Source organism: Telmatherina bonti (assembly GCF_933228915.1).
Source record: "Telmatherina bonti genome assembly, chromosome: 15".
NCBI lineage: Eukaryota > Metazoa > Chordata > Actinopteri > Atheriniformes > Telmatherinidae > Telmatherina > Telmatherina bonti.
In genome coordinates, this window is record NC_136613.1 from 21,888,838 (window position 1) to 21,901,826 (window position 12,989).

At 38.1% G+C, this 12,989-nt stretch overlaps 1 protein-coding gene across 1 annotated transcript in view; it reads right to left on the reverse strand.

Moving 5' to 3' along the window:
- Positions 1-12,989, reverse strand: part of myo10l3 (myosin X, like 3) — a 56,630-nt gene that overhangs the window by 34,646 nt on the left and 8,995 nt on the right. Inside the window, exon 2 of the mRNA XM_079254558.1 lies at positions 9,321-9,419. Within this exon, the coding sequence (XP_079110684.1) occupies positions 9,321-9,419 (99 nt within the window). The remainder of the gene's footprint in view (positions 1-9,320; positions 9,420-12,989) is intronic.

The following is a 12,989-nucleotide window of genomic DNA, read 5'->3' on the forward strand; positions in this document are numbered from 1 at the left end:
AAGAAATAGCCCATATACTGTGCTGATCTTGGCTTGTTTGAACAACATAGGAACACAAAACTGCTGCATATCACAACTCTGCAGAATCTTATGTGAAAATACTCCATGCCATTCCATTCAAGTAGATTTGTATGTTTATTGTTGAATGTACACTCCTACTGCAACATCTGAAGTTTTACGTTTACTGTCATCTATTTGAACTCACAGAACAAAAATAACTAAATTAAAAAAAAAAAAAAATAGATAAAACACTAATACATACATAGATACAGATTTGTTGTCAAATGCACCATGCATTGTTTGGATTTTCACTCAAGTTATCATGTTTGGCCAAGTGAAACACAAAAGAAAAAACTTTAAATACAAAAAGAAACCAAGAGGTTGTACTGTCTTTCCAGAACACACATGACATGAACAGGATTGAAACTAAGTGGTATGGTGTTTAGATTGGGATCCTATTATGAGCACTTGTATTCCTGATAATCAACGTATTGTAATGACAACAAGGTTCAAGCAAAGAAAAAATTGTCGTTTGATATGTGAAGTCTTCATTGTCTCACATTATGCCTTGAGTTTTGATTAACAAGCACAGTTTCTTCTACAATGGTGCTTCAAAGTTCATTCATCATTTCACTTCTTCTATTCCAGGATTCCAGGAAGGTTAAAACCTATCCCGTATCCTATCCCAGATATTATCATGTGAGAGGCAGGGTAGACCCTAGACAGGTTGCTCGACCTCCACCGGGCCAACCCTTCCAAATGTTAGATTTTCTACGTTGGCGAATTGCTTTGGGACATTTATGATCTATTTAAATGCTGAAACACAGTAAACACACATACTAACAACCGCCTTTCGGTATCTCCAGTCTTTAATGCAAGGATCAATGAGCAGATAAGTTCCTTCAATTCAATTCAGCTTTATTTGTATAGCACAATTTCACAACAATGTCATCTCAGGGCACTTTACAAAGTTAGATCTGAATCCCTGGCACAGCTTCAGGAGTTTGTTTCATGCACTGATGGCAGGCAGATCCACAAAATCATACGGGATTAACTGAAGTAAAAAATTATACTTATGATGCATGTCTGTGCCTGCTGCCTTTCTTCCTGGCAGTAATAAGTCTGTTTAAGTCATCTCTCAATAACTGCTTCTTTCTCATATATTAATTTTTTTTTTGTCTCAGTTCAAGTAAATAAAACTTTAATGGCCACCTTTTATCAAAATAACAGTTAATTCTTCAAACTGTAACTTTTATTTGATGTTTTTTCCCTTCAGTTTTATTTATTTTCCTTTCTATTTAAAAAGTCTTTGAAAATGCTCTCTGCACCCCGCTTTAATGTCTTTATGTAAAGCACTTTGAATTGTCTTTTACAAGAAATGTGCTACACAAAGAAACTTGCCTTGCTTAACCTTTCACCGTGCAACATTGATGCAGCATTGCAAATCAGACAGAAGAGCAATTTCCTTTGGTCTTGTCAGTGAAAGCTGATAGTAAGATGTGACAAGCGAAGGAAAGGATCATATCTAACAGCATTGTTACAGGATAACAAGCATAGAGCAAAGAAACATTTGCATTAGACTAAAGACATTCAGACTTTTTGTGGCTATCAGAGCCTTATGGCCTTAATGCACCAGAGATGAGATAAGAAAACAGACAGGCTACTGTTGTGTTGGTCTCTTGGATTGCAGATCAATACAAATGGAGGATGGGAATTGTGGCCTCCCAGTGCATTACTACTGGTTCTACAGGCAGATACAAATACGTCCCAGTTGTGGGTAGACACAAAGATTTCAGGGAACTGCTGAGTCAGCACAGGCTACCGAGGGTAGAGTGGGGATGGATGAGGGAGACCACGAGGGACAAATCTAAAGGACTAAGTTGTACCTTCACAGACCCAGTCAACAAGACTGTGCCATAAAATCCTGTCTGTAATAAGCAAATGTTAGAAACTGATTTTTTTAAAGTGCCACTTTTAAAGCTTTACCCAAAATCAAATGATTAGTAAAAAAGATTATGCCACATGGTGGCAGCATAACAAGGTTTTCAAATAAAATTTATTTAATTATTCTTTGTTTTTAGTTTTTTTTCACAAAAGAAGAAGAAAAAAAAGGAGCAAAAACAATATGGTTCAGCAGACTTAGAGCAACATGCTGTGTCTCAACACCCAATAAATGGCCAATACATGCTCTATGTGCTCTATTGTTATTCATTAGCTTGCACAGGTTAGTAAGTAACTAGCTGTCATTATGGTGTGTGCTGCCAAAACACACAATGTTTTGTTGAGTATTATTTCTTTGTCTGAGAACATTTACAGGAAAAGCAAAACAATAAGTTAAACATGCTAAAACAATACTCTGATTATATAAAACCTTCAAAGCTCTCATTAAATTTCTGCTGTACTATAATAACTGTACTCTGAGTGATATCTACTTTTCTTATGTTGTGTTCCTCACATAATACAGTATTTGTTGAAAAGCTGCATAACAAAAAAAATTTAACTGTGGAGCATATTTTATCATAAATTTTGACCATGTCAACTGAACACTCATGCATGATTTTTTCATCTTTGGCATTTTTAGGTCATTCATTTAAACATGTCTGCATAAAAAATACCTCTAAGAGAAAATGAAAAAAAATTCAAATGCTTTTTCTCTTATCCATCATGGGCGTAAGCTGAAAGAATAGCACAATAACAATGCAGTCATCATTGGGTTCTCAATATTGTTGTGGTAATAAGGTTTGTAAAAGGCAAAAGACCTGGGGGGAAAGCAGCATGTGCTGCATGTGATGTCATTCTTCCAGCAGAAGCTTAGAGATTTGCAGCCAGATGTCTCAACATTTGGTTTAACTCCACCCCCTCTTGCAGCAAATTGGTCCAAATTCATTGAAGTTCTGAGTGATGAATAAACTGAACAAGTATTTCACCCATGCATTTGATGTACCTGATTCAACTCTACGCAGTGAAATCATTGTTATACAAAAACCTTTTTTGTGTGATATTTTCCAAGATTTGACAAAAAGCATCAGGAGCAGTTCTTAAAAAAATGTGATCAAAACCTGCAAGATTTTGAATGATAAAATGAAAAGATATATCAGTTTCTCCCTGATCCAAGTTCATTTTTACTGAGTAGGTTTTGTGTGGAGCGCCAGCTCAAGCAAACTACACACCCATTGTACATTCACTGTCTGTTAAGCATTCTTTAAATTCCAGAAGTACTAATTCAAAGTGGCACAAAGGTATTTGAAAGCTAAATTAATCCAGGTTAAAAAAAAAACAACAACTACAAGTAGGAACAGGACAAGATTACACTATTTCATTTCAGATTTGAAGAGGAAAACAAATATGGCCATAGCCAAATACACAATGAACCTCATGCTTGGAAAACACCTTTAGTTTGAAGACATGAAAACATGACATAATGGAGATGGATAACCTATTTATACCTTTATGTTTGCAGCTGTAAATGTGTGTTTGTGTGTCTGTGTGTGTGTGTGTGTGTGTGTGTACATATTCTATGCATCTGCCAGCATCTATATCATCTTGTAAAACCCTTGTTTTTGATTGTCTTTAAAATGAGTCACTGTTCAGATTTCACAGGGGGAACCCTCAGGGACTTTTTCATGCATGAAACATCAGAGACGCTCATGGGAAAATTAGCCGTTTTCAGCACCTGAAAAGGTTTCATATTCTTGTTTTACCCCACTGTGATCTTATTTTCACTGCGAGTGACATTCCTCTGAGATGGGTCACTGAACTCCATGCTTGTAGCCCCAGCATTCCTCCTAATCATTTCTTCATAGCACTATAAAGTTGTTTGTAAATAATTTATTGACTCAACAGCATCCTGTTGATGAAACTAAACAGAACGTTGCATAAAGCAGATACAGACATATCTTCTGCAAGTAATACTTATGAATACACATGAGGAGCAGTAATGTCTTTCAGTCATTATTGCTATCAGTAATACATGCTAGAACCATCTTGTCCTACATGCTTAAAACATACATATGACAAACGATCAGTTAGGTTAGGAGTCAACCTAACTGTCTATAACTTCAGAAATCACATATATTTGTGACATTTTAAACTAAAAGTAAATATAATTCATAACTTTTAAAAATTCAACAGGCCTTGGATGATTACTGTAATACTTTATTCCACAGGGGGTAGCACAGCTTCATCAATGTTAATGATTGGAGTGGCGTAATGACACTGGGACTGTCTCACACCACTTACAACATGTGATTTATGATTGATTAGCGAAGTTGTTTGCTATACTAATCAATCCCCTACAAATGAAGCCCTGTGCTAACCCTGGAAAACTACGCCACTGGACACATGTCTGGACATGTGTCTGGACATGTGGCACTACTATAAAACAAACGAAAAGATTCAGGGAAAAGTTTTTATGATTTTGCAATTAAAAAATGAAAATGCTTAAGGTTTAAGCTGAAAGTGTTAATGTATTGTCTAATAAAAATAAGTACGAAATTAACTGTTCTACACTCATTTATTTTCACTATTCAGACAGACAGACAGACAGACAGACATACAGACATACAGACATACATACACAACAATTCTCTGCTTTGTTTTCTTACAAAGGCTGTATGGTGTTTCTGATTTGTTCTGCACATTCTGCTGGCCATGACGGTGAATGGGACAAAGTCAAATGACTAAATATTTCGATAGTAAATACACTTTAGATCAAACTTTTTTGCTTTAGTAATGAATGAAAAACATTTCGGTGCTGTACTACTATTGAACAATTTTCTGAAAGATATTTTTATTCCATTTTTAATTCTCAAGATAAACCAAATTAATTCCAACTGAGCAAAATAATTAAGTCTCAACAAAATGATCCAGGTTAAATGATAGAAAGGGCTCTTCCTAATAATGAAGCTACAGCAAGCAATTGAAGCAGAAACTTTTTTGTGGCTGAGACGCTCTTTCCTTTTGTTCTCTCCTCAATGAAACCACACCCTACTGCTGCGCTTTGTTCAACCAGCTCTAGTGAATATTCACATCAACTGTAGATGCAGTTAGGCTCTGCCACACAGTTTTCACTGTCAGATCTATTCAGGCCTTAAAAGATACACATGGTAAGAGACAAAACAACAGACTTTGTGGCTATAAACTGAGTTCCTCTTTGTTTACCACTGGCTGTTTTTGCCTTCACCACTTGTGTCTGGCTCCCTCTGTCTTACAGTGAATCCATCTGCTGCAGGGGGATCCCACCCAGACCCAGGAGGAAAAAAAGGAGGGGGTTGAAAGGGGAAAGGCGCATAAATGATGAAAACTGAAAACAAAAAACCTAGTGGTAGTTTTACACAGCAACCAAAAATCTGACACAATATTCACACAAAATCTCTCTAAAATGACAAATCCACACCTGACTAAATTTTTTTACTAGAACACACGTAGACAAACAGATGCCATCAGTAAGGTTTGTGAGTGTGTTGTGTCTGAGCTTACTCATGAATGCACATAAAGGACCACATAATGGCTCCATTGACTGATCGTCCAGAAAAGACTGAGGGGCCATCAATGACCTATTTTAAACCACAGAGACTTCTTGTCTACAGACTAAACAACTTTGGCATTAACATGCTAAGGGTAAAATTTAAGCACTTTGATTTTCAGAAAAAGATCATTTACATTGATAGTGAAGCAAAGCATAAGAACACATGCTTTTGATTGAAACACATCTTTTTATTTCTAAGCAAATATGAATCTCTCTGCAGTTCATCTGTGCTCAGCAGGTTTGATGCTTATCAGTGATGACTGGATGTAGTCGACTGACATAACTTATTGAAGCTGACATCAGCAGCAGGTATTTAGTTCAGGTGACAAATCAGCTTCCTATTTTCCGAACAAGCACTCCCATCTGGACATAACTCACACACTGTTAATCCAGCTGGTGCCATCTGGCCACACAAATACACACACACAATCACAGGGATACAGCTCAATAAACAAAAACCCACAAGACATGAAACTGTTTCAATGTGTCTGTATCTTACGTGTCCACTCTGGTCTACATATATGTTGTACCGCAGATGAGACAGTGATGAAGGTTGATAGTTAGTTAGTTAGTTAGTTGACAGGAGTCAGGTGAGCTGATTAACACAGGCATTGTGGATAAAAACACTATCTGGAGTCAAACACTCGGGCAGCAAGATTCAACTGAGTGCTGAAGCAATGGATGATGGCATTTCCTACCTCCCAAAAGTGGAAAATGCTGCCATGAATCATTTACCAAACTCCCAATGAAATGGGAGTTTCACCAGCTGACAAACAAGCCACACATTCATACACACACAGAATATACTGGTCTTTATCTGGAAGTTGGATTAAATACAAGATAGAGCTTTGCCAATAAACCTCAGATCAACATCCTGTGAGGAACAGAGGATCACACAAGGTCAGGCAGGGAACTAAAGGAGGAGACGGCCTGTTTCAGTCTTACATTCTTGTCATTCCAGTTGCAGAATTATAGGAATTTAAAATAGATGAGAAACCCATATATGTGTCCAGATAACCAACATCTTGAGCTCACATGTTGAGTTTATAATGTGACAGTCCAGCATCAGGTCAGGTTCAACACTTAGGTCCCACTTCCTGTCATAAAAATGCAGACACATTAATCCCATGTTATCTATATGAATCGGCAACGGAGAGAGGTGAAACACATTTAGACTGAAAGTATGACTGCACATTCTACAGTCACAATCCATTGGTCAGTCTCATCGCAACTTATTTGGCAACACATGGTTGACTTCTACCACTGAAAACATCCCGACCACTATTCTATTCTATTCTATTCTATTGTATAGTCATTTAGCAGATGCCTTTATCCAAAGTGATTTACATATGACTGAGAACACCACAAACATGAAATCCAACAGTAGACGACATCATAGGAAGGTGCTCATGGACTCTCCAGATGGACGCGTGTCCTTACCAAGGAGCAACCTCCGGTGGTTAAAAGTGAAGTCTATGCGGAAGTGCATAAAACTGCAGTTCCCCCTTCATCCACTAGGGGCTGCAAAACAGAGCAAATCCCCATAGACTCCCATGTTAAAAAGCCCAACTTCACGGCAGAAATAAACATCTTTACAGCCTGGTTCAAAAATCCATTTTTGGTTTAATAGGTCAGGTTTACAACTGACAACTGTGGGGGGAGTGAATTTTTTTCTAAAAAAGTTTAAAAGTAATTTAATCTCGAAGTTCAGCATATTTAGGGGCATGTCCTTTTGATTGACAGGTACCAATCTCCGGCTTCAAGTAAAAAGAATGTATAACAACCGCGGTTTTTAGCTGGTTAACAACGTGACTTAGTTTTAGCCCGCTTACCTCCGTTAGCTGGTTAGTTCCCGTTATCTCGGGGTTAGCTCGGTTAGCTCTTAGCTACAGAAAGCTCGGAGTTCGCCCGATGTCAATCATCCGGCATGACGCTCATGGCTCCCCTCTCAGCTCCACCTCTTTGCCCATATTTGTATTTTCCGGACGAGACGATGCGCATGACGCTGCCAAGATGGCGATGGTAGGAACTGCCCACTGAGCTTCAATTCAGCTCTTCAGAAATCTATGGGTGATGTCACAGAGGCTCCATCCATCTCTATATATACAGTCTATGGTCCTTACATGAAGTGCTACAGGCTACAGTCATAACCTCAGAGACATTATTAAACATCTTAAAAGGGCTCATGGAGGAGTGGATATTCTACATCTTAATGATGTTTTCCAACACAACAGCCTACATTCAACACACGACCCTGATCTGAGTCTCCAGGTTGCTCCACAGACACCCTCAGCTCATGCAACAGTTACAGCTACTCTAAAATTTCTTATTTCTGCCCTGCATGTGCACAGTCCCGGAGTGATATGCAGAGGTAACTGTATCTATATGCAGGCAAATGACAAATTACAGAAAGAAAAAATCTTGGAAAGGAGGGGATCAGTGGGCAAAATTTGCCAGGAAGCAGGTCTGGAGCATCAGTAATTCAACATGTTGAATTGGCATCAGATGTGGTCATTACACAAAAACATAAAGTACATGGTAAGTACTGGTAAGTGTATAATATGTAATGTAATAACACCCTGTTCACTGGTGAGTTGACCTCACAGATTATATGTCCTGGATGGCATTTAGAAGTCATCTTTGACATGTGTCCAAGTGCTAATTTGTTAGCTCAGATGATATCAGTGTGAGTAGACAGAGCCGGTGGCCTTCCGTCATCACTGCTGCATCTTGCTAGTTTGGCTTAAAAGAGCTGTCTGTAGTTGTGGGAGAGTCTTTGATTATGGTGCTTTGTTAAGGCCGGCAGGTAACCAAGTGCACAGTATGGATTTTCAACAACATGTTGTGTTTGAGCAATTGCCAAGAGAGACTCCTATGAAGTTCTTTGTTTTCAGGCTTGAATTATTGCTACTGCCAATGTGTGAAGCACTACACTTCCTTCTTATAGGCTGATTAATTATGTTGCTTATCAAATCAACCACCAGAATGCCATCTATAGATCAGTGAATGTTTAAAAGCCATCAACAAGTTTGTGTGTCTCACTTAAAACAGTGGTTTCCCTTGTTCAGTAAACAGTTGTAGAGAGAGACGATGTTGCTACGGTCCTGAAACATGATGATACTTTTAAACCGGATGAAAGAGAAGAATAGTAAATTAAAATCTATTAGCAAAGATCCTAATTTCTTGCATTTGGTGAAGTTAAGTTTGGATTGTCATTGATTTCATGAACGTATTAGACTTTATATGCACTTTCCAGTGGGTTTGCTCCATACAAAGGCTTTCCCCAACTCTACAATCTGAGGCTTTTGATCTACAATCTCTAATGCACAGCCATATGAGTGAGAAATGATTTTTTTTTCCACTGTTCACCTCCTCTTCTCCCTTTCTCCACCTCTCCGCCACTTTGACAGGATTTCCTCCAGACACAAAGACCACCATGCGCTGCCAAAATGATAAGCTCAACCCAGTGAGTTGTCACTGGGGCTCCATTCCTGTCATTCTTATTTTATTACAAAAGGTGTTGATCTCTCTGCAGAAGCCTCAAATGCAACATATGTGTGTAAAAAATTAACTTTCCCACCTATACACAATGGATCCCACTTATGCCATAAGATCGCAGATAGATTTTTCATGGACACTCAACTTTGATTTCACGAAGCAATTTGTTGGTTTTGGTGTGAATGAACAAATATCATCATTTACGTAATGAAAAGTTTGATATCCTGCATAGGTGAGAGTTTGAAACAGATTAAAATTAATCAGTGGCAACACAATGGGAACAAAATCTTCTCACCTTGCCATAGTCGGTGGTCAGAACCAGAGAAAAGTCATCACAAGAGCTGACAGTGGAGGGGAGGAGCTGCTCTTTGTGTCTCAGCCAGACACGGGCCCCCTGCAACACAATAACAGCACAACAACCTTATCATCTGGACATAAGGCACCAACTAAACTCCAGTTTGAATAAAAGTGGTGCATTGATGTTATGCTATTCCACTGTCTTTTCCCCTTTAGCCCAACATTACCTACCTCTACGTGCCTAATTCTCCTAATAAAATGTGAATAGAAAAGTTCATTTTTCTTCTTTATGTATGTATTATATGTAAGTATTTTGAAAATTTTGCAAGTATAAGGAATGCCAAAGACTCATATTCAGGAAAAATGTAAAATTGCAATCAGTCTTTGGGTGGCGGGTTTACCCCATAAAAGAGTACAAACCCTGCATGGACTTTTCTCACAAATAGCAAATCACTCAAGATGAATGCATCGCACCAAAAGACCTTTTTCTTTCTCTGTTTTACATTTCAGTCAGGTAAACTGCAGCACACTTTCTGCCAATAGTTGGATCAGATCCTGCTTCTGCTTTCAGACAGACAATAACACCCACTCATGCAACTGGTCTGGATGTCCCGTGTCCTGTGTTTGTGTATCCATGTAAAGTCACTGACCTTCTGAGACAATATATGTTAGCAGCTCAGTAATCAGACTCAAAAACAGGAATCTGAGGTTGATTGCTCAGATGAGCTGTCATTTCCTCACAGTGGTGCTATATATTTAGAATGAGTCTGAATGACTGTAGCAGACCAAAACAAATGCTTGAGCTGTCCAAAGACAAAGAGGCTGAAAAGCCATTCTGTTTTAAATAACTACAATCAAGACATTTCTCTGGCCTTAAAAAGGACTTTTTTTTATCTTGTTGCAAAAAGATAGATTAGACTGCCAATGCCAATTGTATCTGTCTGAGTGCACTTAGCATAGCATGGGCTAAAGTTATACTGGTTTTCTTTGGCTATATTCCCTGCCAAAATCCTAGGTGCATATTTTATCCAAGATGTAAAAGTAAATATTTTTCATTTTACAAGGGGTGAGAGCAAAACAATCTTCCTACCTGCAGAGGTACCAGTGTATATCCAAAATGTAACTCTTCCCCAGTCTCAAGTAAATATTTTTACATATAGGATTTTGAGAAAAAACCTAAGTCATACCATCTAACAGAGAGCTGGCATCAGAGCAACCATTCATCAACATAAGTGCCACCAATGAAGTGGTCAGGGAAGCATGGAGCATAAGCAAATTGTGTGACCAACAGAGCATAAAACTCAATAGATCGATATGCATGGATTCCACTAGGAAACCTTATACAAGGTCACCACTTCCAGACATCAATCCTCATTAACTATTAACAACAGGCTGCCACGTGTGGACACACTCTCATCCATGGAGCACAAAGGATGAGAAGAAAGAAAGGTCAGTAAAATCATCACGATGCTTCAGTTTAGTCATTTCTGCCAAAACAGAGACAGAAAGAGAGTGGTTTAATATTATTATTACATTAATTCATTAAATCAATTAGTTCCACAGCACAAAGTAAGGATTTACTCCAGATCTACTCTTTATTTTGTATAAAGCTTCTGTCATGGACAAAGTGGTACTCAGTCTATCCAGCCAGTCTAAAAAAAACACTTCCATCATCGAGGATTTTTTTTCCCCCAGCAGGCTAATGGAGCAGAGCTAAATGTGGCTCTCAAGCCGCAGGGAATGATGGGGAGTCGGATAAAGGGGGTCGTGTAAATTAGGAGATGGCTGATGGGGAGAAACCGGGGGAAAGAGGAAGGGTGTAGGCAGCTGATATTGTCCCGCCTCCTATTGTGTAGAGAGAGAGGCATGTAAACAGAAACATCAAGACACATACAGTATAACTTAAATTATCTGCAACACATGGCCACACAATAACAGTTTTCATTTCATATGAGACTATTTTACTTCTATACCAGTAAGCGGCTGTGCCTGCCTGGTACCAGCTTGGCATACATGCCTGATTTGGGGAAAAGCTGCTTCACGTGAGTTCAGTGTGGAGATTAATAGTGTTTACTCTCAAGAATTTAAGGTCAGCTGCTGTTACGTAACAGAAAATTCTGTAAAATGGACCTGAATTCAGCGGCAAAACTGCTTGTACTCTTCATCTTAAAACAGGGTTTTTGTACACATCACCTCAAATAAGAAGTTAACAAAGAGAAGAAACACTATTGTGTTGTAAGGCAAGCCATAACAGGGAAAGCACTTGGATGGCTCGTAAATGTATAATTTCCGACACCCTATCTAGTATTGCATCAATCGAAAAAAATTCAGCTAAACAGAGGAAAATTTTGCAAGACTTGAATAGTTTACTTGCTGAGTCAGAATCCCCGAGGTTTCTAAATCACATGAACAATGACCTTTCTGTAAAGAATGTCCCCTCCATCATCTACACAAAAGTCTCCACATAACATGGCTGATGCAAAAAAAACTTTAAAAGAAAATTTGAGAAAGGTCCATAGTCAAGAGCTCTCGTAACCTTCGCTTATTTAGCTGACATATTTTTAAGATTTAATATCTTTAAGATTTCAATACCAGCTTAGTTGCAGCATCCGTGACAGTGCAGCGATTTTCCATTCGACAGAAATACCTCTTCTTTTCGGACCTACACAAGACTAAATCATTCAAACTCATATTTAATCTTCTTTTTTCTGTGTAACTTTCAAAGGCACAAAAAACAGAAGCTACCAAAATCTGTTTTAGGAGGTTGAACAAAGGGGAAGCACTAAATTTTAGGATGTAGCAGCAGGGGACTCAGGCTCGAGATCACTGTGGGACCTCCTGCTTGAATCTTGTTAAAACAGAATAGAAAACAGTCACAAGGTTTCTTTTAGATAACCAGGAAAGCTACGTAAGAGGCGCCTTGGTTTCTTGATTTATGTCACAATTGATTAAGTGAGGAATGATTAATGTCTTGTGCACCCATTTCCTTACATAAACTAAGTGAAAATAATGCACAAAAAAATAAAAAAACACTCTTAGGCTTTGACCATTATAAATCCTTTACATTACAGCTCAGTTCAATATTAGCATTAATGTTGTTATTTTGTATATCCAAAATGTACTTTTTTTGCTTTTGTAACAAACTTTTTTTTAATTTTATCCAATAACATAAATAAGTACAAAAAAAAAAAAATAATAAAAAAATAAAAATAATAATCTTGTCATGGACAAAAAGATCATTAAGTAATCAGCGGTGAAACCAATGTAGTTATGGGGGAATTTTTCCAATGCTGAATAAATCTAAATAATACTTTATTAATCCTTTAAGGAAAATTATATTCTGCATAAAGAACAAATAGTTCCAGGTTTATTGTGGTGGTACCGATGTACCGATCTGTCGCTGAGCTGAAGAAGACCACAACTGAAGACACTTTTTTAAACCAGTGTTGCGTACAGGATGTGCAGTCGTTTGTCCATTTATTGATGTCTTTGTATGCAAGTGTGTGTATGTCTAAAGAGTCTGAGGCAGGAGGGTGTAAAGTCAAGATGAATGCTATCAGCAACAGCAACAGATGGTCTAAACAAAACTCCCCCCCTTCTCCTCCATCCACAGAAGTTCTGTCATCAAAGTCAGGACAAAAGCAGTCACCTCTTGACTGAAGACTCA